At 34.7% G+C, this 27,072-nt stretch overlaps 1 protein-coding gene across 4 annotated transcripts in view; it reads right to left on the bottom strand.

Annotated features, from left to right (window-relative positions):
- MCTP2 (multiple C2 and transmembrane domain containing 2) overlaps positions 1–27,072 on the bottom strand; it is a 285,321-nt gene that overhangs the window by 151,561 nt on the left and 106,688 nt on the right. For all 4 annotated transcript variants that reach the window (XM_078151162.1, XM_020964224.2, XM_020964238.2 and 1 more), the window contains 4 exons: positions 19,623–19,765; positions 18,655–18,731; positions 18,014–18,125; positions 14,745–14,780 (listed from right to left, as the gene is read on the bottom strand). In XM_078151162.1, the coding sequence (XP_078007288.1) occupies positions 14,745–14,780; positions 18,014–18,125; positions 18,655–18,731; positions 19,623–19,765 (368 nt within the window). The remainder of the gene's footprint in view (positions 1–14,744; positions 14,781–18,013; positions 18,126–18,654; positions 18,732–19,622; positions 19,766–27,072) is intronic.

Genomic DNA, 27,072 nt, shown 5'->3' with positions numbered 1-27,072 from the left:
GAACAGGAGGGGAGAAAGGCAGAAAAAATTTAAATGGCACCAAGGATCCAAGTTAGTGGATGAATTCTTAACTTAGCTTGTTCATTCTTGTCATCTGTGCAATATATCTTCTGGAATCATTTAAACAAAGATTCACTCACACACGTTAGTCACAATTTACCAGAACAAATGGTATGTCAGCACCATATTAATTATCTACTGGCTTACCTCATCCAATACAAATCACTATCCCATCCTTAATTAGATGAAGCAACAATGCAAACAGAGGATGTTTGGTCTATTCTTTTATGACAACCTTAAAAATGAAACACTATAGAAAAATTGCATGAATCTCTCTTTCTTTCCCTCAGTATACTCAAAGGCTATAGTTTGAAGGCTGTTGAAAAGAAAGACAAATACATCTGCTATAAGAAAAGGAGTAATTCCTTTAAAGGCTGAAATTTAGAATTAGATTGTGACACATTCAGTAATAAAGGTTTATAAGACACATAAACACAAATGTCTTTACACTTCCTACCACTTACTTATTAAGGCAAATGCAAGCCTATGTATTCTACATACATGTTAATATACTTCCCTTTAAATCATTATTTGGCTTATTAGAGACACAGGCTGAAACCTCCTACCTTTAAAAAGAAAATGAGATTTTGATTCATAAATCCAGTTGCATTTTTTTTTTAAAGTTTGACTCGCAGGCCAAAAAGCTAAAGCATGACTGTTCCCATGGACATACTTCAAAGTCCCGGCAGATATATTCCTCCCTAAACACTGCAACTATTTCAAAATCCTTTTTATAAAAAAGGGAGTAATGTCCACAAGGGATCAAAGGGCATCCTACAGTCTGGCAATTGCCTAAGAAAAATGGCAGTACTTCCATGAAATATGCCCTAAAATAATTTTGCGGCTTGGTATGTCCTAATTTCAAATTGGATGTTTATCTTGGAAAGGCTTCTATCTAACTTGTCCATAAAACAGCTCCACTTAGCTCTATGAGCCCTGTGAAAATGGAATCCAAAGCTGGTTATTAAAGGGGCCTAGAGATTGCTTCCATATGGCAGAACAGCATGGGAGTGGAGGGCTAAGGCCTACAGCAGGCGCTGCTTGGCTTGAGCTCCCGATCTATCCATGGACACTCGTTGCATTACACCATAACATCTGGATTATTGCTTGTAATGTCCCTGGGAAATATCCACTTCCCATCAAAGCCTTTATCTATCTCAGTCGTACTTTGAACATTTTAGTATTTAACACAGTTATGTTTGATGTGATGTACTTGCTGCATCCAGTCCATTTTTTTTCTTTTCCTTTTTTCTTTTCTTTTTCTTTTTTTCCCAAAGACAGGGTGGGAGAGGACATATTTATTGCATGGTTCATAAAGTGAAAAGAGAATTGCATTTTTTTCCACGCAGCTATTTTTTTCCTCCAAAATATCTATGAAAAACTATCAAATAGTTCTCTTCAAAATAAAGTTTCACTTTGTAAGCCCTCTATACTGTTGGGGTATGTATGTATACATATAGAATTCTTAATGATTTCCACATTTATTTTGTACAGCTGAGGACTGGAGGGTTGTATCTATCTTTTAAGGGTAATAAGTCTTTCTTTGAGGTTGGCCGAGGTCTGAACCATTGTGTGTGCTGCTCTGCCCATCTATGATCTCAGAGTGCTATAGTGCTAACCTCTAGCACTCCCTTTTTCCCAGTAATAAATCATCTCATCTCCTCTAATTCACTTGGCTGTACAACTAAGATTCCTGAGTCTTTGCCTGAGCCTGTGTGTAGAATTAGCCATCCTAACAGAGTTGGAATGTGAAGAAAGAAAGGGAAGTGAACTATCAAAAGGGAAGTCCGTTCCACCTGAACTTTGTCAAACGTTCAGTTCTGTCCTAATTTCCTAGGTCACCTCACAAAAGTACTTCAGTTCATATGGATTCATTTTTTCCTCCCCAACAACTTATCAAAATCATACACTAATCTATTTTATCTGTCTCTCCCCCAACCCCTTTATATTACACTGTACTTATTTTACTACCTTCAACTTGAACCGTGGAACTTTACATAAATGGAAAAATCAGGCAGCATTGTAAGAACTATCCTCACATAGGAAAATAACCTGCCCCTGAAAAATATATAAAATAAAGATGAACATACGTTGAGTTGGTTTTTACTCTAACTCTTTATTTTTAGAACAATTTGATACAGTGCTTTGTCTTTCCTAGTATAAACCTCATAAAACAGCTAATCTGCTTTTCTAATCTATTTGTAATGCAAATGGAAATGGATATATACACTGCTCTCAAGAAGGTACAGACATACTTCAGTATTTATGAGTAAAGAGACTAACATGGCAGAGTGGGTAGCAAGTTATGGACTAGTACTGAGGAAATCTAAGCTATAGCTCCACATTTGCTCCTAAGCAATTGTGACATTGGATAAGATTTTCTTATCTATGAGTATGAGTTAATCTCTAAAATTCCTTACAATTCTAAAATTTCCTTATTCTGTAATAAAGTATAAGAGAATCTTATTAAAGATGCTCATGTTGAAATAAATCATATTTTAAAACTTTGAAGAAAAAAATAACCTTGAAGGGATTATTGCCATTGCTAATGTATAAAATGGAATGAGGCTGAAATTACAGCATGGAGCATTAGTCATTGGTGTTACCAAAGGGTTGCAGAAGGAGAGAATATAAGAGAGGCAGTGAAATATAATGGAAACACATGCCAAAATTAGTAAAATCCCCTCTTTCTCTGAGGCAAGTCATGATCTCTCTAAGTCTTAGGTTCCTCAATTATAAAGTGGAAATAATAATTTCTTCTTTCTTTTCCTCACAGGGAATTGTAAGATAAAATGAATATAAATATAAATAGTAAAATGCCACATTAACATAAATTTATAATGATAATTATCATCATAATCATTTCTCCATTGAAATCTTCTAATATCTCACGGCATGGAGGTGGATTCTCAACATCTATGTCATGTGTTGGGTGCTAGCAAGTTGGATAAATTTCATATATATTGACAAATGACATATCTATTATCCAAAGGCTGGACTAGCTAAGTTCGTAAAGTTCATATATCATGTACTAAGTTAAAGCGGGTTTGTGAAGTGTACTGGTAGAAGGAGTACCCTTGGCAAAGAAATTGGAAGCCTTTGAAGTATAAATGCTATCACTATTAATTCGATCAAAGAGCTAGATAGTGCTAGAACCTAAGTTTCTTTGTCTGATATTTTCCCATAACCTAGATGATATCAAACTGGACCATGAAACATTCTAACATAGTAACAAAAATGATAATACTATCCAAATTGATTCACACATTTAATGTAATACCAGTTAAACTACCAAGGGGACATTTTACAGAGCTCAATAACACAACAAAATTCATTAGGAGGAATAAAGATTTAAAATATGAATGGAAACAATGAAAAACAATAATGAAGGAAGAATAGCACTTACAGATATCAAATCATGTTATAAAGCAGACTTCATCAAAATTGTTACTTGTAAAAATATAAAAAAGTAGATCAACAAAACAGTCACTAGAGAAGGAAGAATCAAAAATATCTGAACTGAAGAATCCCCAAACATAAATTGTCTGGGGAATATGCCAAGAATTTCTTGAAAAACTTGAACATAGTCTGGCAGAAATTAGGTTTAGACCAATACTTTGTACCATATACTATAATAAATTCTGGATAATGTGACCTGAATATTAAAAGCTATACTATTGGGGGCAGCTAGGTGGTACAGTGGATAGAGTATTGGCTGCACTTGACACTTAGTAGCTGTGCAAGTCACTTAATCCCATGGCCTACCCAAAAAAAAAAAAGATATATATATATATATATATATATATATATATATATATATATGTTTATATATATATATACATACGTATATATATATATATATATACATATATATATTATTAAAAAAGCAGAAGAGAATCAAAGTAGGTACCATTAATAGCCATGGCTAGGCAACAATTTTTTTTTGTTTGCTTTTTTAGCTAGGCAATGGGGTTAAATGACTTGCCCAGGGTCACACAGCTAGTAAGTGTTATGTGTTTGATGTGGGATTTGAATTCAGGTCCTCCTGAATCCAGGGTTGGTGCTCTATCCACTGAGCCACGTAGCTGCCCCCTAGGTAATGAATTTTTAACCAAACAAGGTATGGAGATAATTACACAAGGCAAAATCAAGAATTTCAATGATATAAAAGTGAAAGGTTATGCCACATAAATATAATGGAATATTATTGTGCTGTAAGAGCCAATTAGTTATGAATACAGTGAAGAATAGGAAGACTTATACAAACTAATGCAAACTGAAGTGGTAGAATCAAGACAATGATATACAATGACTACAACAACATAAGAGGAAAATATCAACAACAAAAATATCAAAACTAAAAACTTTAAAATTATAACATCCAAATTTGACTCCAAAGAAGAGATACGATAAAGCATTTCCTCCCACTTCTTTGCAAAGAGAGGATATTATGGGTGTTATGCACTTAAAAAATATCAGTCTTCTTTGACATGTTGGTTAGTTTTTTTGAACTTTTTTTTCTCTCCTCCTGCTCTTTGATTAAGGAATTGTTCTTTGAGGGCCAGGAGGTGGAAAGAGGGAAACATTAGGAAACTTGTATAATGCTAAAAAATAAAACATAATGATAAAACTAATTTTGAAAAAGAGCATTAATTAAAATGTATTTCTTAAAAATATAGGATAGGGAAAGTCATATAGTCATAGATAAATGCTTTCCTGCTATGCAGTCATTATGTTTTGAAATATGTAGAACAATTTAGGAAGCCCAGGACAAGGGCTGCAATGGGAAGGTATAGATACCAGTTTAGCAAATACGAGTGGCAATCAGGGACTGGAAAATGAGGCCACCTTGCCCTCTTTAGTCACACAACTACCATCTTAGTTCTAGCCTGTCATCATCACCTCTCCCCTAAATGATTGCAAAGGCCCTTTAATTGGTCTCCCAGCCTCATCTCTCCCCTGTCTAGTCCATCTTACTGCTGCCACAGAAATTTTCCTTACAATCTAAACCATGTGACTTCACTACTCAATCAACTCCAGAGGATTCCTGTTGCCTACAAGACAAAATATAAATTCTTCTGTTTAGCTTTTAAGGCCCTAAGCAACCTAGCCCCAACCTATCTTTTCAGCCTCATTGGACATTACTCCCTCCTAGCCTGCTTCATTCTTCCATCCAGCCAAACCAGTCTTCTCTCTGCTCCTCACACATGATGCTCTATCTCTCAACTTCATACTTTTGAAATGGTCATCTCATATGCCTACAATATACTTCCTCCTTAAGTCTACCTCACAGAGTACTCTCTCTTCCTTTAAGACTCAGACTAAGCACCATTTTCTACATGAAGCCTTTACTAAAGCCCTCAACTGCTAGTTGAAAGGATTAAATTGAACATCAAATACCATCTATTTAAATGCTTACTATAGTTTTATTTATTCACTTTATTTTTTATATATGCACATGTTGTCTCTCTCATAGAATGTAAGTTGCTGCAAGTAGGGACTGTTTCATTCTTTGTATTTATATCCCTAGTGCCTAGCACATATGTACTTGATAAATATGTAATTGATTGTTTGATTGATACATGCCAGAGGTTACCAACTCCAATAATAGAACTGTCCTCAGAGCTCTCAAAGGCCATTTTTTTGGAGGAGGGGTTTGTGTTGACAAAAAGGAAGTAATTTTAATAATATTTTAATTCAACTGATGTACAAAAAATTTCCCCAAGTCCTTGTTAGGAACTAGGTAGCCAATGCTATAAAGAAGATAAAAAATACCTCTTTAACAATATCTAAGAAAGAATGTGAACATTAACCTAGAGATGATTCCTATGATGATCACTAATCTGAAAGAGTTAAGGAAGAACATTCAGTTTATAAAACACTTCCCCAAAATATCCCTGGCCTTACTTTCATCATGTGAAACTACTATACCCTGTCAACAAACTTTATGGAATGACATGAGGATATCCATGCTTCCATGGAACAGACCTCCAAAAGAGATAACACTAAACAGCTTCTTTAAGTTGGAGGAAGCAGATTTTGTAGGCATAAATTCTCCTGGTTCCCATGTCCTGTGTGGGAAATTAAGTTTTATTTTTTTCCCTTAAATGATTTTGTAAGGATTTATGTGTAGTTCTACGATTAAATTTTAAAATGAAGTCTAAGTAAAATAATTTGGTCACACAAATATGTACACCATTAGCTAAAAAAAGTTTTATGTGGAATTCAGTCTACTTAAACAGTAAGGTAGTCATCATTAAGTTATTTCCTTTAAAAAAAGAAAAGAAGACCAACATGCTTTTGCCTGTAGAGGTTACTTATTCCATAGTTCTTGGTCAAAGCAAAGGGAAATGCTTAATTACCACAAAATGCCTGGAGCATACAATACACTAACCAAATGTGATTTGGCTCTTATTTGATAATATTGAACTAGGATTCAGAGTTGTGTAAATGGTGGTAGATTTTGAGCTATTTCAATTAATCAACAAGCACTTATTAAGTGCCTGCTTTGTGCTAGGCACTGTGCTAGGCACTGGGAATACAAAGGCAAACATCAAATAGTCCTTGCCCTCAAAGAACTCATGTTTTATCATTGGAAACTACATGCATATGTATAAGTGCAAACAAAATCTGTAAGAAGTTAATAAATACAATGCAATTTTGGGGACAGGGCACTAGAAAGTGAGGGGATCATGAAAGACCTTATGTAGGAGAGTACTTGATCTGACATCTGAAAGCAGCTAAGGATTTTTAAGAGTGGAGGCAAGAAAGAATACATTACAGGGAAGGAGTAAAGTCTGTACAAAACATGAAGATTTGAGATGGAATATCATGTCTAAGGAATAACAAGGGAGACAACTTGACTAGATCATAGACTGTATGAAAAGAGAATGTGTAATAAGCCTTAAAAGGTAGTTGTAATCACATTGTCAAGGGCTTTAAAGGACGAAGCTTGTATTCGATCTTAGAGGCAACAGATAGGCACTGTAGCTTAATGAGCTGATAGGTGATATAGTCAACTGTCCATTTTAGGAATATATGTCTGTTGCAAGTATATGGAGGATGAACTGGAAAGGGCTGAGACTTGAGGCTGGCAGACAAGCTAAGAGGAGATTTTTCATATTTTTCTCAATTGTAGGTATGAACTTAAACTTGCACAAAAAGCCAGAGAACCGAAATTCAAACACTGTCCTCTGTCACAATGTCTTCCTTTTCTCAGGACTTCTTTGTGATTACTCAATGATCAGCAACAATGCTCTAAAAACTAATGTAATCCAGTGCCAAGCAATGTCCTCAAACTTAAAAGCTCACCTTTGCTTTAATTATTATATTTCACCAACGGTGTATCTTTTAACCTCAGTTTTCCAAATTCTCAGAGGTCAGGTCTTGGTGGATCATCACTGTGAAATCACACTGTATATTAATCAGTGCATCAAAGGGAGACAAGAAAATGGAGCTAACAGAATCAGGCATAACACAAGGTATGTACACAAGGTAAATTCTACCTTTTAAATGTCCTTCCTAAAATTATGATTACATCTGAAAGATACCTTACAAATCATTTGACCCAACTTTGTCATCCTATAGAGGAAGTAAAAGTCCAGCGAAATGAATCAAATTGTGTAAAAGACTGTGGATACAAATAGAAAAAAAAAGCATGATAGTCTCTACTTTCAATGATCCTACATTCTAATATAGGGAGATAAGGTATCTAGAAATTTCAGCTGCAAGTCAGTGGGAAGGACCCATGGTCCTTAAGGCACAGTGGTCACAAATGGCTCTTTAATGTGATTTCCACTAATAAAACATATCTTTGTTTGATATTGAACATTTGGCAGTGCCAAAGACTTGGGATGAGAATTTTTTCTGCCCTGACAGCACCCGCAGAGCATGTTACCAGGTCTTGTTATCATTTTCCTCTCCTCTCCTTTTTGCTCCTCTCTCCTCCTTCCCAGCCTAGATCTCCCTATCTTGCCTAGAAGTACAGTAATGTCCCTCACTGGCCTGATGCACTCATAATCATCACCGAAGCTTTGACCTCCTCCACTTCAGTCCTGAACATATTTGCCCTTCCTTACAGAGCCTGGTGGGCCCCCACTACTGGGGGGAGGGTCCTCACAGTGATGCTGGAAAGCACTTAGGTACTTTAGTTTTACTGTGGCTCAGAACTCTTGAGTTCAAGCAACCCACTTCTCTTAATCTCCCAGTAGCAGGGAATACAGGAACATAGTTGCTTCCCTACATTATGGTAGATATGCTTCCCTACATTATGGTAGGTATGTCTGGGTGGGAAACAGCTCAGTGGTCTGGTATTCCTGGAGTCCTCATCTGTAAAATAGGGATAATAATAGCACCTGCCTCACAAGGCTGTTACGAAGATCAAATAAGATAACATATATAGCACTTTGTAAACCTTTAAGTACAATTTATGTTTAACTATTAGAAGTAGTAATTTAGTAGCAGAAGTAGCAGCAGCAGAAGCAGCAGCAGTAGTAATAGTAGTAGTGGAATCAGTAGTAGCAGCAGCAGCAGTGGGCTTGAGAGTAGTAGTAACAGTAGCAGTAGTAGTAATAGTAGTAGCAACAGCAGCAGCAGTAGTAGCAATGGCAGCAGTAGTATTAGTAATATAGTTATAGTGCTACTAATAATGTTAGTATAATAGCAATAGTCATAGTAACAGTAGTTGTAGAAGCATAAGAATAATACAAGATGAGAAGCCCAGACACGTCATAATCCATATCAGTAGGGGGATTATCCCCATTAGGGAGACCACCAATGCATTAACATATCAAACATTGAAATAGAGAAGCTCAACCTTTTACAATTAAAATCAGTCAATTACCACTAACCTATTTCTGCCAGGCTTAACCTAGGCTCTGTATTAGAACACTAGCATCTTTATAGTTTGCAGAGAACTTGGTGGTATAGAGGGGATGAAGGGATGTGGGGAAGCATCTTTAATTCCCGATCCCTGGACAAATGAACAAAGATTTTTTAAAAATGAACTGAAGCAGATAGAAGTTATGCCTTACCCTGGCTCTAATACCTTTACTAGCTAATGGAACTAACTAGTCCTACTAGGACTACTAGTCTTATTTCACTATTTACTCCTACAGAGCCACGTAGCTGTCTTTACAAATACATCTGCAAAATTACAAATGCAATCCCATAACTTCAGGATAGGAAAAATAAAACTTTTCTTTTTTAAGAGAGTAAGATGGGATTCTGAATGGGAAATAGAATTGGGTTGAGAATATGTGTGACTGAAGTGAAAATGGAAAAGGAAGAGGAAATATATTCTCTCTCTGCCTCTTATAATCTGTCTCTAACTGTGAGATGTAAAAATAGGTTAGAATTTTCACAAGCAGTATGTACAATCACATACAAATCCAATGTGTTTAAATTTAGGGATTCCTACTCAATAAATAAGTAGAGCGTGTGAATGAGCAATCTTTGAATATACTTGGAGAGGAGGGGGAGAATCATTTTTCCTTTTCCCAACAATGTAATATGTAATATGTAATGGTCCGTGTGGTATGGTGCAGATACGTCAAACTCTCTGACAGCAAAACACTGAGTGAAGCCTGAAAGAGATGAAAATGTAATTGGGAAATATTTAACAAATATTAATAAAGTTACAATGTGACATAGATAATGTTAATTTGTGGTTTTTAAGTCAACATGTGTCTGCTGGGATTTGATTCTATTTGAATTTGACACCACGTGTGGTGGATAAATATAGCAGACGTAAGAAACAGGACAGCCTAGATTGAAGAACCACTTCTGACACATATTGGCTATGTGATCCTGGGCAGGTCACCTCTCAGTGCCCCAGGCAACTCTTTAAGACCTAGTAGGAGTCATTCTACATTGATAGAGGGAGTTCCTCACCAGGAGCTCTCTAAACAGACAAAACCACTGATCTAATACAAAAAGTAACTAATCAACAAACAAACAAAAAACCATATCTGAATGAACCACTAATATTCCCTTTCCTTTGTAGTCACAGAGCAGTATAATATCATAGATAAATAGCACTTCTCCTTACTTCTTTCCTCATCGTCTTTAAAAAATTTCTTATATATCTAGCTATTCACATACTAAGAAAGCTACCATGTGGCTAAAAATGTTTAAAACAATTTCCAGCCAAGAAAGTGCTCAAACCCACATCAAGTCACTCTTTCTGCAAATTACAGTCTACAAAATACATAAGCAGGTAGGGAGATATCAAATGAAAATGATGCATTACATTGTACTCTGAAGGCAGCCTGAGTATGGTTAGAGGGGGAGAGAGGAGGAAAGGCCTGAGAAGGAGAGAAAGGAAGGAAGGAAGGCACTAAAGAACTTAAATCTCTTTGACTAGGTCAAAGTCAAGACTGTAACCACCATGATGTGCAAAAAGAATTCCAGAGTATCACTCATTAGGCAAGCAAATCAGCCAGTGGAGGCAGCTGCCCTCTGGGAAAGGGGAGAAGAAAAGCCATTTAAGCTGACAGGAAGATGGCTGAGATGGCACTGGACCCAGTGGCATCTGAGTTTGCTCCTTGAGATGTGCCAATGCCAAAGGGCGTTTCTAGAAAAATCAAATACACTGAGGCAGACAAACAAAATTAAAGCGGGATGAGAAGTGTGGGAGAGAATATGACTATGCCTCATGATAAATTAATTCTCAGGATTCAGAAATAACCTTTTAGCCAATTTATTCAATCAGTTCACTCTGACTTGAATACATGGAAACAGAACAGGGATAGCTCACAACTCTGTCACTCAAACTGGCAGACCCTCCTGCATGTCAAAGGGAGAGTTTCCCCAAGCAAAACAAATTGTTTATTTGCCTAGCCCTTTCATAGTACTACTGCCTGCCTGGATACTGGTGACTGAGACCATCATCTCAGGGACAGAAAATTAGTGACAAAGAAAGCATCAGCAGTGGATTCTTAACAAGCTACTTAGATGGTAACCAAGAACTTCCAATGTTGGAAATAGCAGGATGCTATTGGAGGGAGTCACAAGCCTAGGGTTCAGCCCTTATATCGACCTTCATACAACAAAACAATGCTCCACATGGGCTAGAGTGCTAAATTACATTCAGCTGGCTCACAAATCCATGCTGCTGGTCACAAGGGAGGCCAAGTGAGTGTACAGAAAGTTCTGGGTTAACTCAGCACCATTAAAAACCAGTATCTCACAGTATATGTTCTCAGAGTGAGTTAAAAGAATTCTCTTTGTTGTACATGAAGGGTACCTCATTACATTTAGATATTCCTCTTTGGATCTCAGATCTTATACATAGGAGCTTAAGGAAAATAAGACAAACAGTGGTTCATTTATGATATCTAGAAACATGTGGTATGGTCAAAAGATTGCTGAAGTTAGAAGGGACCCGAGATACTAATTAGGTACTTCTGTGATGATAGAGATGTCACTGAAGCCTCTCTGTCTTGGTTTCCTTAGTACAAGACTGGGAAAATAATGAGAATATTACTTGCTTTAAGGGGTAGTTAGGAGAAACAAATGAGATCATGTAGTAATGATATTTTTCAAACTTTAAGACATATCAATTGCAATTATCAGTTATCTACAATTAATAGCATCAAAATATAAAATAGAATTGAAATTTGGCAAACTCTGTAAATTTATCTGTATTGCAGATTACATATAGCTACACATACACACACACACACACACACACACACACACACTATCAACGCAGACCTTCTATCTGCAATTATACTTAATTTTCAGTGAAAGGGAGAATTCATCTTGATGTTATTTTTTTTTAAAGATAGGAAAATGATAGCAAAGAGTTCAGATTCATTCCCAAGTCTACTAAAAATATTCTTCACACATTCTGTTTTAAAACTTGAGATATAATGTCAAGAAAAGAGTATGAAAGAAAGACCACAGAGGTGTAATGCTTTGGAACTTTCTGTTTGATGGGTTAAGATGATGCAATTTAACTCATACAATTGTGGATGCAATTATGGATACAAAGCCAAGTTATCAGTAAAATGAAATTGAGGTGAACAAGTCAACTTTTTCACAGTTAACACAGTCACTTAGAACCCCTAAAATTTGGGATACTTTTTAATTATCTCTGTTCTCTTAAAATCCTTATGGAATGCGTTTTAAAAAATATTATAGGAGAAAACTCAAAATTTAATGTTGGAGAATATAAAAAACCCTAAATGAGCAAAAATTAATTGGCACATATTTGTCTAAATTACCTTTTGTTAGTCTTTAATGAGTGACTATGGATTTCTCCATATGTTTGTATTAAAAAATGTAAATCATTTCTCATTTCCCCTCCTCATATAAGCAATAATCCCAATCATTGATTAGTATATTCATGATATGTATTTGGGGGTATCTATGTGTGTGTGTGTGTGTGTGTGTGTGTGTGTGTATATATGCATATGTGTATATGTATTATGTATGTATGTATGTATGTATGTATGTATGTATGTAGTGCATATATATTCAGGTACACACACACCTCTCTTTAGTTGTATATTCTGGAGTAATTCAGTTACCATATGGTATATTATGTAGTAAGAATTCCCTGGGTGCTCTATGATTTTTAAGCCTTTTTTTAATAGTAGAAGGAGAATTGGGAATGCTATCACCAAGCTCTGCAAATATAGATAATACTGCTCTCCAGGATCCCATGTTTCCTTCATATTTTTGATATCTTTATCCAGGCCATCAACATTTTTTTACCCCACTCCACTCCTTTGACCATTCTTCCATAACCTTTCCTGTCCTCCCTAGACTCCAATATTCCCCAAGCTCACAATTTTTCTTTCTAGCCTTTATGTTCTTCCACAAACTGCCAGTACTGTTGCACAGACCAGAGTTCCCTAACTAAAGATGGTTATTGATGTGCAGTACTAGTTTTTTAGTGCAGTAGCAGAATCAATAAACTAGAAAATACTGCTTTGTCAGGTTTCACCAAAGCATTCTGGGAAATTCTTTACTGTTTCAGATGGCTACAGAAACTCTTCTTAATGTGTGAGAGCTTGAACCAGGCCTTCTTTGGTGAGAACTGATGCTCTTCTACCCTCTAGTGACTATAATAGAACAAAGCAAAAGTTTAGGGAATTTTTTAGGAAAATGAATCATGATATTTTCCCTAATCCAATACCATTATTTGGCACCTTTTAGTTTTACTTTAAAAGATTCTAAGACATTGACCAGAGCCTTGGGAACCAAATGATTTGCCAGGATAACATAAAGCTTTATCTTAAGTTATTTTTAAAGGATCCAAAAATGCAAAGATTATATAATATGTCAAGATAATAACACAGACAGAACTTTGGCTCTTCTGAAAACCAAAGAGCATAATTTGAAGCACTAAACTTTTTTTTCCTTGTGAGCATCTAGCAACTGTCAGACCTAAAATATCTTTTTATACATTTTAGGCACATGCACACACATTCCACATATATTAGAGCTGCAAACTTAAAAGATGTACATGTATATGTGTACAAACACTCAAACTTTTTTATAGTTGCCATTGATATTAGAGATGATATAATTCAGATATTTTACTATAGTTGGAGAAACTGATACCCAAAGAGGTCATCTAACCAGTTAGTGACAGGCTAAGAATTAGAATCCAGCTTTATTGACTTCTAGTGCCCCATTTTATACTATACCACACATATATAGACACAACAGATACAGAACAAGGCAATTTACCTGACAGAACAGTTTTCAGATGAATTTAATAATTTGCCTTTGGTTTCACATTAGTCAACTCAAAATTGCTGAAATGATTATTCATTTCTGCCTAACCACCCTAAATATTTTCTAGTATTAGTATTTGGCTATATAAGTTAAAAATATCCTAATATTTCTTTTAAAAATTACTTTGGGACTGAAAAGAGTTTTAATGACACTGGAAGCTATAAACATTTGTAAAAAATTTGTAGCAAATAAGACTGAGTGAATAAGATAGCACACACATATATCATGCATATGTGTATATGCATATACATATATACACATATACATATAGACTTCCAGCATAAGTTCAGAAGCTATACACACAGACACACACACACACACACACACACACACACACACACACACACACTTTATATTCCTTCATGAAGATTTTTAGGTAATTGCTCACTCGAAAGAAATACAATACAGATTTCTGGAAGGGACTCAATATAAGCTTTCAAAAGATAGCACATAATTTTCTCAATTAACATTCTAATATTTATGCTTCTATTATCACTAAAGTTAACTTAAAACAAAAAACTGAACTAAAATTTAAAAAAAAATTAAACTAAGTTAAACACCCTTTAATTAAAAGAAATGTAAGAAAATTAAATGTATCCAAGAGTAAGGAAAACATTATTACTAAAAATAATAGTCAATTGAAGAAGTACTCCTGGTTCTCAACTGAAGCACACTTGAATGTGCTATCTTTTTATTCAGTCTTGTTTACTATAAATTTTGTATAAATGTTTGCATGTTCCAGTGTTGAAATGTATCAGTCATTTATTTAGTAAATACAATTAGAAAGATTCATTATGCCCCATTTATCAGAAAAATTATGTCAGAAAAAATGTATCTTACTATGCCTATAATTCAGTTTCTCTAGGTTATGACTATATAAACATTACCTTAAAAGAATTTATTAAGCAATTTAAGAGGAAAAAAAGTAAAATTACCTTACTTGCACTTAACCTCTTCCGATTTGACCATCTCTAAGAATTGTTGAGTAGGATTCCCCAAAATTTCATGTAAATAAATGAAGGGGGGGGGAAGAGAACTGTTAGTAACAATAAAATGGGTTGTAATTACAATAGTTTCTAGCTAATTCATCAGAATCAAACAGAATTAATTCGATGCCAAGGTGAGCATTATTTTACAAAGGAAAGTATTTCAGAAATAAAGAAATTTTAATAAAATAATTTTCTGATAGTTCCAATAAAAGTACAGTGAGAGAGTTGAAAACAATAGTCTTCTGTAGTACATTATCTATGTCTGAAATTCAATTGAAAAAATTCACATAAAAACAATTACACTTTTGTACCAAGCTGAGAAAAAAAAAATCACAAAGATAAAGTATCTCCAGATACTATTCAGACTTCAAACACAAGTTCAGAATCCAATACATGAAATCTACTTGATCTCATTGATTAGTATCCGTCCTCAAGATGGCTGAAACAATCAAATTTGTCTACCATTTAGAAATACAACTCTGAGAGGTCTCATAAATAAATGATAGCATGGAACATTTATTTTAAAAGAGAGTTGGGAAAAGATTCATAGGAATACACATACATGGATATGTATGTATGTGTGTGTGTATGTGCATGTGTATGTATGTGTGTATACACACAAATCTAACTTACGAAGAATCTGGATCATTACTTAATGAATAAAAAAATGGAGATTAATTTACTTAAGTACTGAGGGAAAGAACATTTTTTCAGACAGGAGGAAGCTTTAACACATACTCCATTTTAACACTCATTTGTCATACCCAAGTTGAAAATATTTCATAATTAAAATCCTATTTCAATATTATTCTTTCATTATTCCTATTGTTGCCTGATTCAGTAAAGCTCCACTCTGCTTAGTTAAACAACTAACTGGTTGCTAAAACTTGAATAAATGCTAGAGATTACATCTTGATTATGGATATAATCAAGCATACTACATTTAGTATTATTTGTATGATGGTATGTTTATTGTGGGGAGGAGACTCTTTGGGTAAATGTTATGTTTCTCTCTCCCAATACACTTTCCCAACAAAGTATGAATGAGATTACAAGTAACTTTTAGAGGAAAATACGTTTCATAGACTGAAATCAGAAATATCATTACAGTAGTATTTTTGCTATTTTCTTCATTAAAAGTCCATTTTCCCCACTGAAATCTCAAGGTCAACAAATGGCATTACTCCAAACTGAATATTAAATTTAATTCCTGTTTTATTATTTTTCAAGCAATTAGATCATAAATTTTATAAATTAATTTCTTTAAGATTCCAAGTATATTGATACTGGTTCTATCACCTCCAACTTAACCTTCCTCCTACAAAGTAATGCTCTTGCATCTGTTGACTCCAACATAAACACAAGTAAATTTCTCAAGGCATCACAGCACCTGATTATTTGTGACAATTTGGCATACACCATATTTTAGATACCCTTCGACTTAGGCTACTCCAGACAACACTTATTTTGTACAGCATATAGAGGTTTTGTAGTTATTCTTCTCTGTAGTAAGATTATTATGAAGTACCTTCATAAGAAATTTGAGTCAGAAAAACTAAGTTTATCCAGGAGATCCTCAGGTAATTGACATTCCATCAGATCATCCCAGTCTTATGTATACTTAAAAAATCTTTCTAAGCACACAAAATGTATTTTAAATTTTGTGTAAATACTTTAAGCACAACTTCAATTCCCAATAAAAACAAATGGATGGTCAAGCAAGTTACACATAAAAACAAGGACTTGGTATTTTGTTTGCAGTTCTGCAAATGATGCCAGAAGAGACTTTGGTGAGGTTATTTCACCTTGTTGCTTCAGTCTACCCATAGACAAAAAGCATGCCTAGTTATGCTGAATACACATTGGGCATTTTTCTTCTACCATTCTTATATAAGGGATTAGAAATTCTAGGTAGTCATCTCACTTCTACTGTAGTCTACAAGCCTGTGTGATTTTATTAGATAAAGTAAAATTCCCTCAGATAATTACAAAAAGTAGTGATAACTAAAAGCAAAAAATTATAAAAGGTAAATGAAGGGAAAATATAAAGTTCATTTCTATCATCCTGTACCCAAACCCCATGCCTTTTCCAATAATCACTCCCTTCCCCACATATAAACTTATTTTTTTAAGATTTAAGTATTTTATTAACTGATGAACATCTAATTTAACCCAGGTTTGCACAATTTATTCTGAAAATAAAAACCAGTAAACTCACATTTCATCTTTTTTTTTCATCTATAAGGTGGTGGTATTTTTAAAATTGCTTTACACATTGGATCCATCATAAAAATATTTTTATGACAGCTTAATTCTCTAAAAAGAGTCAATAGAATATAACATATATTGAATATATAAATATAAAATATATTGAATATAAAATAAATTTAAAGAACACATCCACATCGTGCTTCATAAATACTGTGATGAAATCATTGTTTGTTACCTGGAATTCTTCACCTAGTTATAATTTATACACACTGTTATTTTTATTCACTTATAGCAAATTCTAATATTTCAAAAAGTATATCTTGAAGAAGATATGAATGGAAAACATGTTGGTTAAAATAAATTACAGTTCTATGAGTTTATATTTAACACTGTAACAACTATATGATGCAACATTTAGATCAAGGAAATTATTCCTCACAGCTGAGCACTGTATGGGTCATTTGGAATCTAGCATAAATTGTAAACAAAACTGTCAAAACATACTTACAGTCATCATTTAGACTATCATTAACATAACCCTAAAACCACAAGCTACATATGTTCTTTATAGTTTTCTAAAATAATATGCACAACCAAAATGAACATACTTTCTCTTTACAGCGTCTTCTTCTAGGGAGAAGTATAATATATAACCACTTATAAATTGAATCATTGCTTTTTAATGATAACTGAGAGGCAGCATAATATAATAAGTACATAGGTGGACCTTAAATCAGGAAGGCCTGGGTTCAAATCTGAGCTCCGACACATACTGGCTGTGTGTCCTTGGATAAATAATATAATCTTTCAGTGTGCAAGGCAAGTCTCTAATACTATTAATTGCAGAGAAGAGGCTGTTCCCAATGGCAGAGTACACCAAGAGATCCTCTACATCAATAAAACATAAAAATAAGTGTACAGATCTCAATATTTAATCTAATAGCAGAGTAATCAAAGATGGAAGTCAAGATTTCTTTTCACACACACACATTCCCGTCACTTACATTTCTCTTGAAATCACCTTGTTTCACTACCAGGTTTAGATTTAAAACAATAACCCCCATGTCCTCTTCTAAACTGTTTGGGTCTTCCAATTTTAAAATATGTTCAGTTGTTCTAAAGGCAAACAATAATAAATAGCATTAGCATTTTCAGATATACGGAACTAAAGGATATGTTATAATGTAAATTAGAAAATTATGGAAAAATTCTTCTACTTTTGCTTTTAAACTATGGCACAATATCCAAAATCATCACCCAATTCAGCTAAGGAGAGGTGTTGGAAGTGGGGGGTGGAGTAGGAGAAGTAGAGGGTTGGGAGAAGAATTGATTAAATCAATTGCTCAATAATATCTTAACAACTAGCCAGTTATTTTCTTTACTTTTCCTACTAGTCATTTTGGTGACAGTTTAGCTTTAATATATATGCTTGTTCTTTGTAAATCATGTCACATAAGTGATTCAAAATCCAATCCAAATTTTTACCAAATGGTATGACCCCCTTCACTTATCATATCACCAAAGATTTAAATTCAAATATATTTCTTTTGGATGAAATATAACTACTAATATACTGTGGTAAAAATTGTCTCATTATCTCTTCCTATGTTCTTCTTGTGAAAATCATTTTAGAAAGATACTGTACCTATTAAGCTCAAGGTCACTAAGGACTACAAAGGCAGAACCCATAAAGTCAGATGTAGTTAGATCTCGATCATATACCTGAAAGGGAAGAAAATAAAAATCATCCATGGTTTGCTCATAGCTATCAAATATATTATTAAAAGCATTATCTGATAAAACATGAGAGTGACTATGAACTGATTTTTTAAAATCTGCATATAAAATATATAGTTATATAGAACTCTATATAATATTCTATATTACTAATTAATAATATACTATATTATTATGTGCATAGATACACATTTATACTATATTATATTACACTATAATAAATAATATATTATGTATAATGATATGTGTGTTTGTTTAAGACACAATTAAGAGATCCCTAGGAGAGGAAGCATTCACTTCACTTCAGGGATTTTATCTCTTTTACCTTTACCTCCTGAAACATCCAAAGAAAATGATAAAAAGCCCAATTCATATGCATGACCATTTTACATACTTCTTTTCACATGTAATTTTCAAGTAGATTTTTTTTCCCATTTGGAACATATTTGTCAAATAAGCATAGATTTGTTAAATACATTTCTGTAGCAAAACTCATCTGGCTGTTTCAACACAGATGTTAGAGCAATTGTTGCTTGCAACTGGTACCTTAACATTCTGTTAAGTACAAACATATTTCTAGCAAGAAACCTTTATTACTTATCATCACTGCATCACAGGTAATAACTTCTATGTTCTGAAAGCTTAAATGCAGAGAAAATTATCCTAACTAAAGGTTTCTGTAGCTCATATCCCAATAATCTTGAGTGCAAAGGACATCAGTATACAAAATTTTGTCCTGTATTCAAATCTTAAAAGCACAGCACTTGAATATAAAGTACTCATTTTTTCAAATTAATTTTGTCTTTCATCCTCAACAGAGGAAATAAAAGGGGCAAGCAAAAGCAATGTTAAAATGTCACAGCCATAGTTGGTTACCTTAACTCGCAGCTTTTGATCAAGGCTTTGTATTGGCAATATAACTATCTCATCCCAAACTGGGTTCAGGTTCTTGTATATGACTTTGCTTTTGTACAAGGTCTTGCCATTCAGCTTAAATTTCACATATGGATCACTTGTACCTTTAAGAAGAAACCCAAAAAGGAACAGGAAGAAATAAGATATTTTTAAAAATCAAGGAATCACAAAACAAAGTTCTTCTACGCCCCCTCAAGACTCAACCCACATCCACAAAGTCTCAATGAAAGTCCTCTTATATATGGAGGGCCCTGGGGGCCAAGAAAGAAAAAAAGATGATGTGTCAGGATAAATGACATTCCTTCTGCCCCTTCAGTGTGTAGCATCTGAATAGAGTTCTCAGTTTTGTTCTGTGTTGTTTTCTTTTCTTTTCTTTCTTTTTTAATTCAAGAAAAAAAATTCACAGGCACCAAGTGACAGTGTCAGAAATCATGGGAAGAAGGCCGTACCTCCCAGGAACAGCAGGGTGTCAGCAAAAGGGAAAGAAACCACTTTAAAGAGCATGGCCAGATGGTTGACTCTACAGGACCTGCAGATTCTTTTAAAAAAAATCTCTGAAGCCACTGAGATTCAAAAGATGTGACTAAACAACGGTCACTGAAAAGGAGGGCGTAGAGATTAAATTGACAGTCAATATCTCTTTTTGACTCTCTGCACCTGGAATAAAGCCCTAACATATTGTTCCAGAAGGGCCAGCTGAACTTAAAACCAGTTACTCAGCTGGCTGCAGACCTGACATCTCTGACCTGCAATGGCACCTACTGTGGTGCTTTTAAACTGAACCCCAAGGGGATTAAGAGAATCACTTATTACAACAGCCTCTGAACCCAAATTACAATGAAGACATGAGAAATGTTCCAATACAAAAATGTTTGTAACATTCAAACCACTAGGTAAAAAAAAAACCCACTGGCTAACAAACAGTCGATGTTAGTATAGTATTGTTAGCTACATATATGGGACAAATATGAGGTTTCAAAGGCATGTACCAAATCTAATTTTTTGGAAAATGTGCGGCAATTACACAGAAATAAAAGCTTTTGCCAGTATACTTTCAAAAGTTACATTTATTTTAAGAATAATGTTAATATCAACTTAAACTTAGAAACTGATATACACACACACACACACACACACACACACACACACACACACACATATTTTTAAATGGAAATGAAAATTACATTCAATAACTGCATATTGGAAATGTTTATATTTCTAGAAATCAGGTACAATATTACTTACAGGTTAAAAAGACTGTTATAAAATAAATTCAAATACTCTGCCACCAAATATATTAAATCTTTAATTCCTAAAATTCTTCAATCTACATTTGTCTTCAGCCACCTTTATCTGCCTATTTAGCCAAACTGTTTTGTATTACTGAAAAGTGAAAGTACTTTTCAGCTATTCTATTTAAGAAGAAAGTCCACTCCACAAATGGGCCAGCAAAACCCAAAACAAGCAAAAAAAAGACTTGAATAGAGTAATTGGGGCAATAGTTCAAGGGTATGGGGCCAAGGTCATACTGGAAAAAGTATTTTTTGGACAAAACCTTCCCCAATAATCTGCATATCTGCCCTATAATTTTAGTTACTATGAAACACTAATGCCAGCCCTTTCTCCCATTCTGGCCTCAGTCAGTTAAGAGCATTGAGAAGAATGGTAAAATGAATGCTTTCTAAGCCATTCTCAAATGGTGGTAAGCAACATAGTGTACCCCCTCCCCCTTTTACTGTACAGCAGAGGGGCTCTGGTGAGTCAGACTTTAACAATCATTCTGATATAGATATATATATATAGATATAGATATATATATATAGATATATATAGATATATCTATATATATATATCTATATCTATATATATATATATATATATATATAAACAGTGGGAAAAAAAACTATAATAAAAAGAAGCCTTTAATTAAATGAAATTGCCACTCTGGGATCAGGCCTTCATGCCTGTCAGCTTACTCTCAAGATAAACATCTCAAAACTAGGCCTCAGTGGTGTCACTTTCTCACAGGCAAGGCATACTGGGTAATCCCTAGGCATCTTGACAGCTACATAATGTTCAAACTGCTTCACGGGTGAATAGCAGCACTTGCGTGAAAGAAAATATTAATGTCTGGAATTAATAGAAAAAAGGATGATGGTTTACAAAGCCAAACAAGGAAAAAGAGTGTCAAGTTAGTACAGCATTAATTGTTAGGGAAAATAATTGAGAAGGGGGATGGGGGGGTTGGGTGCATGCAGTGGTTTTCTATCTGAGCGTAAATGTCTTACTGTCAGGGAAGTAACATCTCAACTAGGCAGGCTCTGAAAAGGGTTCGGCTGCTCAACAATACACCTCCCCCATTATACAAATGATGAGATGACACCTAAATAGGACTTTGACTTTTTTGTTGGGAGCTCCACAAATAATATGGGTTTGTGGCAAAAAGAGGTAATATGGTGTAATGGAAGGAACAATGGAGTCAAGAGACTTACGTTCTTGTCTGAGCTACCACTAACAAGCTGTGTGGCTGTAGGCAAGTCATTGAACCTTTCTAGATTCCAGTTTACTCATTTATAAAATGAGAGCCCTGTTCTTAATTCTTTTGTGCGTGTTATGGATCTCTTTTGTAGACTGATGAAACCTATGGACCCCTTCTCAGAATGAAATTTATTTTCTATATTTATATTTTAAGGAAGTGCTCAATTTCAGTTGGAGGTAAGTGAAAATAAAGATGTATTTTTTTTCCTGTTGCAGTTCACAAAACCCTTAAGTGATTTTTTCCCTCCTCCCTCTCTTTCTCGTTCCTTTCTCTTCCTTCCTTCCTTTACTTTCCTTTCTTACTTCCTTCCTACTTAGCTTCCTTCTTTCCTTATTTCCTTCCTTCTTCCTTCCTTCCTACCTTCCCTCCCTCCTTATTCCCTCCCTCTTTCTTTCTTTCTTTCTTTCTTTCTTTTTTCTTCTTTCTTTCTTTCTTTCTTTCTTTCTTTCTTTCTTTCTTTTTTCTTTCTTTCTTTTCTTCTTTTTAATGTGATATGTGATTTACTGGTATAGAGAACTAATTCCCTGTACAAATGCATATCGGAGTTGTCTTGGCCATTGAGAAGTTTAAGTTACTTACTCAGGGTCATATAGCCAGAATAGTTAAGTGGGAGAATTTAATCTCAGATTTTTCTATGAGGTTAGCCCTCTATTCATTATGCAACACAGTTGGTCTTTCCTTGCCTTACTTAGCATAGTGCCTGGAACACAGTAGGTACTTAATAAAAGTTTTTTTTTTATTTACTAAAATCCCACAGTTACAGGCACAAGGAGAAAATCAAATAGCCTAATGAATTCTACCTTGATATAGCACCAGTAGATTAAAAATTAGGGCAACTACGTGGCACAGTGGATAGAGTGCTGGGCCAGGGAATCAGGAAGAGCCAAATTCAAATGTGACTTCAGACACTTATTAGCTGTGTGATCCTGGGCAAGTCACTTAACCCTGCTTGCCTCAGATTCTTCATCTATTAAATGAGCTGAAGAAGGAAATGACAAACTGCTCCAGTATCTGCCAAGAAAACCCTAAAGAGGGTCACAAAGAGTCAGACATGACTGAAATGACTGAACAACAACAAAAGATTAAAAATTGTAGAAAAGCACAATTTCCAAATTACTTAGTAAACTGGGAATAAGAGGGAGTATATTAATAGCAATTTCATTTAGTAATAGCTAGACATTTGTTGTCTCCTACATAGGAGTGGGCTACTGGAACAAAACAAATATATATCCTGGAGTCAAAAGGCCTGGATTCAAGTCACAGCTCTGCAACTTACTGAGTGATCTTAGGTAACTCCAAATATCTCTAGGTCTCAGTTTCCTCATCTGTAAAATGAAGCAGGTCAACCTTGATGATCTCTTCCTTCCAGTTCCAACCTTCTATAATGCTGTAAGATATCTTATATGGTGATATACATTTATACTGTCCTATGGTTGTAAGTTTCTATGCTGTTTAAATTTTAATTAGTTCTATTTCTGTATTTGTGAATTGCAGAAAAATACTATTTTATATATTTCTCAAAAGGTGGTTGTTAATTTAAATTAAAAATGTGAAAAAAAACCTAGTGATTTAGACTATTTGGGGAGGAAAGTACAATTAACTTGCTGAAGGGTAGTGATGAAGAATGTAAACAAAATAGAATTTATCATTTTTCTGAGGTTCAACAATCATAAATTTCGGTGTTTCAACACATAACAAATATTACATCATTGACTCACACCCTCAAAAAATTAACCTGAATAAAAAATTTTCAACCCTGACAGAAATCAAGAAATATGTTTATTACTTAAGGTATATGCCAATCATTAGAACAATTCTCCACAGAGAAAGGATTTTTAAATTAGAAAATCTTAAATGAAAGGTTTTTTTCTTCTTCTCATTAATAATGATTTCTTGATGAAGTTATATCACCTTTTCCCCCAGTTCCTTTCTGCAATCAGGTTTGCATAGGTAACGGAACTTTATTTTAAAAATCTGTATGAGAATAACAACATAGAAAAATAATTTATATACTGGCAGCAAAATTTTTAAAGAAAAACAACTTTGTAAGATTTTAGAACTATTATCAAAACAATAACAAACCATTTCTAAATGTCTATGCATGAAACATGTTACTCACCTCCTTCCAGAGAAGTGATGGACTTATAGTGTAAAGTAAGACATACATTTTTGTTCATGTCCAATGTGGGAACTGGATTTGTTTAATGATTCAGATTTTTGTAAGATCTTGATTTTTTAATTATTCAGTAGGAAAGGTCGACAAAGGGATAAGAAGAATGTTATTAATAGACTTAAATTTAGACATTTTTCATCGCTTTATATTATCACATTTCTTTGGGAAATCAGCATTCATCTACCAGGCCAGAAATGTATTTAGGGATAGTACACACTGGACTGTATGCTATAGTAACTGCAAGAGGTTGAAATTCATAGTTGTGCACAGTTATCCTACACAAACTTTACTAGAAAAACAGATAAATAGGAGTTTGGCCTTTCCCACACCCCTTGGGATAACAAAAGTAACCAAATGTTTCTCTGTGGACACATTCGGAACCTTAGTTTCTTGAATGAAAGAGGCTTTGCCAGAAAAAGTCTCTGAAGATTCCAAATTATTTTTGCATGGTTATCCATGGACTAAAATTATAGCTGTTTGGGGCTTGCTAAGCACAACAGCTGAACACCAAAAAGAGCCTGCAATGCTTTTGTAGCAGCTCTTGCTGCCCTCTAGCAGCTAAGTGGAGATTTCCCAATGCAATGGTTACAAACTGCTGCACACTTAATTTCGTAGACTCAAATAATTAATCTTCATGAAAGCTGAGGCCTGGTGAATAGCAAAGGGTATATCAAAGTTTAGGCTTCTAAAGCAAACCTGGATCACAAATACTAGAGAAAGATGTTGTGGATGTTCTAAGATATCCTCTGATTCATTCTTTCCTACATACCAGAGCATGTGAATACGCTGTGCAAATTTCTGTGACGTTTACTGAAGGGACATTTTTGAGTGAGGGTACTTGGGATGACACATCATATTCTGCTTTATATAGTTATCTTCATGTTCATATATGACTTAAATCAGCAGCCGTAAGTTTCTCAAGGGCTGGGGTCCTTGCATATACCATGTATTCCTGACAATATCCACTATCCCAGCTTGTACCTAATAGGGAAGATATCAATATCACCTATAGGTCTAGATCTAGATCTAGATATAATGTATATCTCTTTTAGATCACTGGAAATCCAGCATCATAGTGATAGCATAGTGGCATAGATAAGCACTGTTGGGTCACATAAACCCAGGAAAGGAAATGGTCAATGGCGTGGCTAAAGAAAAGCTAAAGTAGAACTCCTCATACCACAGCTTTAACAATTCTTCCATTATGGAACAATGCTGCTATCTGATTCTGTCAATGGGAAAACCTACTTTTGCCAACAGAGTCTCTTGTGAGAATCAGTTTTCCCACATAGCAGCCTGAACTACAATCATACCCTTTGAAGGCCGCCCTAGCCTTCTCCTCTCTATGTAGGAGACAGCAGGATGGGTAATATGAGGAAATGAGTAGCATAAGTAACCATCCCTTTAAAACCAAGGTATGGTAACTTCCTTCTTGAAGAAGGGAGGTATGGGTCTAGCTATTTCCTACATTCAATATATTATGAACATTAAAGTATGATACAATGATAAAATGCTCCAATGCTAATTAGAGGATTCATTTCCCAGTATAACTGGCACATGAAACTGTACTCAAGCCACAAAAAGCTACTCTCCCCTTTAACTTGCCCTACCCCACACACATATACTACAAGGTAAATCATTTTCATAACCAAAAACAAAATGTAAATAGTGAAAAGTGAAAGCAGAATTGCAGCAACAAAATCACTCCCAGTTTACCGGTCCAGAAATCAACTATTTGTGATTTCAGATAAAATCAAATATCATGGAGAAGCTCCACTGAACTAAATGGAAGAGACATAATAAATTAAACCTAAGTATATGTCCTTAGGTGTGTAAAGTTTGTCTCTAACACAGACAAAGCAGTAAGCAGGCGGCATCCGAGGCTGCATTGTTTCAGAATGGCTCCAGGGCATCCCTGAAGCAGTCAGACAGAACCTTAATGAAATATATGTGCTTGCTTACTGGATGATATAGAGCAATACAAAATAGAACAGAGGACCAAGCTCATAGTCCAGTTTTATAGAGGAAAATGAGCATAGCTTCAGGAATGGTAAAAGTCCTGGAGAACTGAGGTACAACCAGCTATTAAGGGGCAAACATATTCATCTAATTTGGCCTCAGACATTACTGGAGTGGAGGATAAGGTCCCCTGTATATCCCTGGATGCGTCATTTCATATATGTATATGTCCCTATTATTAGACTTCGAGCTCCTTGAGAAGAGGGACCATCCTGATTTTCTAGTTTGCACCCCCAGCATTTAGCACAGTGCCTTTCATATAATAATTTTTCATTCATTCATTCATTCATTCATTCATGCATCACTTCACTATTCTGGCTTTTGGTTTCTTCATTCAGAAAATCAATAAATAGGATTAGATGACCTTTAAGGTACCTCCCAAATTTAATATTTTTATGATTTTTAAAGGATCCAAATCTTTTAAATTTTGATACTTTGAGAGATCCATTATTTTAGTTGTTTGAGTTTTCCCTTCCCTGAGAGGAGTCACAATACCTCCACGTCTTCTCATTCTGAGCAATTCTAATTCATGTGTTTCAAGAAATCCTTCAAGGAGAATTGACCTGATGTGTCAGCAACTTTTCTCTTGCAAGTTAATATCCTGGGGGAAGGAGACATTGATGTACCATTGGGTTATCTGTTTTCTCTCTTCTTGCCATCACTTTCCCACTGGCATCTCT

Source organism: Phascolarctos cinereus, unplaced genomic scaffold, assembly GCF_003287225.1.
Source record: "Phascolarctos cinereus isolate Bilbo 61053 unplaced genomic scaffold, phaCin_HiC Scaffold_3;HRSCAF=262, whole genome shotgun sequence".
In the NCBI taxonomy this organism is placed as follows: Eukaryota; Metazoa; Chordata; class Mammalia; order Diprotodontia; family Phascolarctidae; genus Phascolarctos; species Phascolarctos cinereus.
Note: the sequence above shows the minus strand (reverse complement) of the source record. Positions and strands in the feature narration are given on the sequence as shown.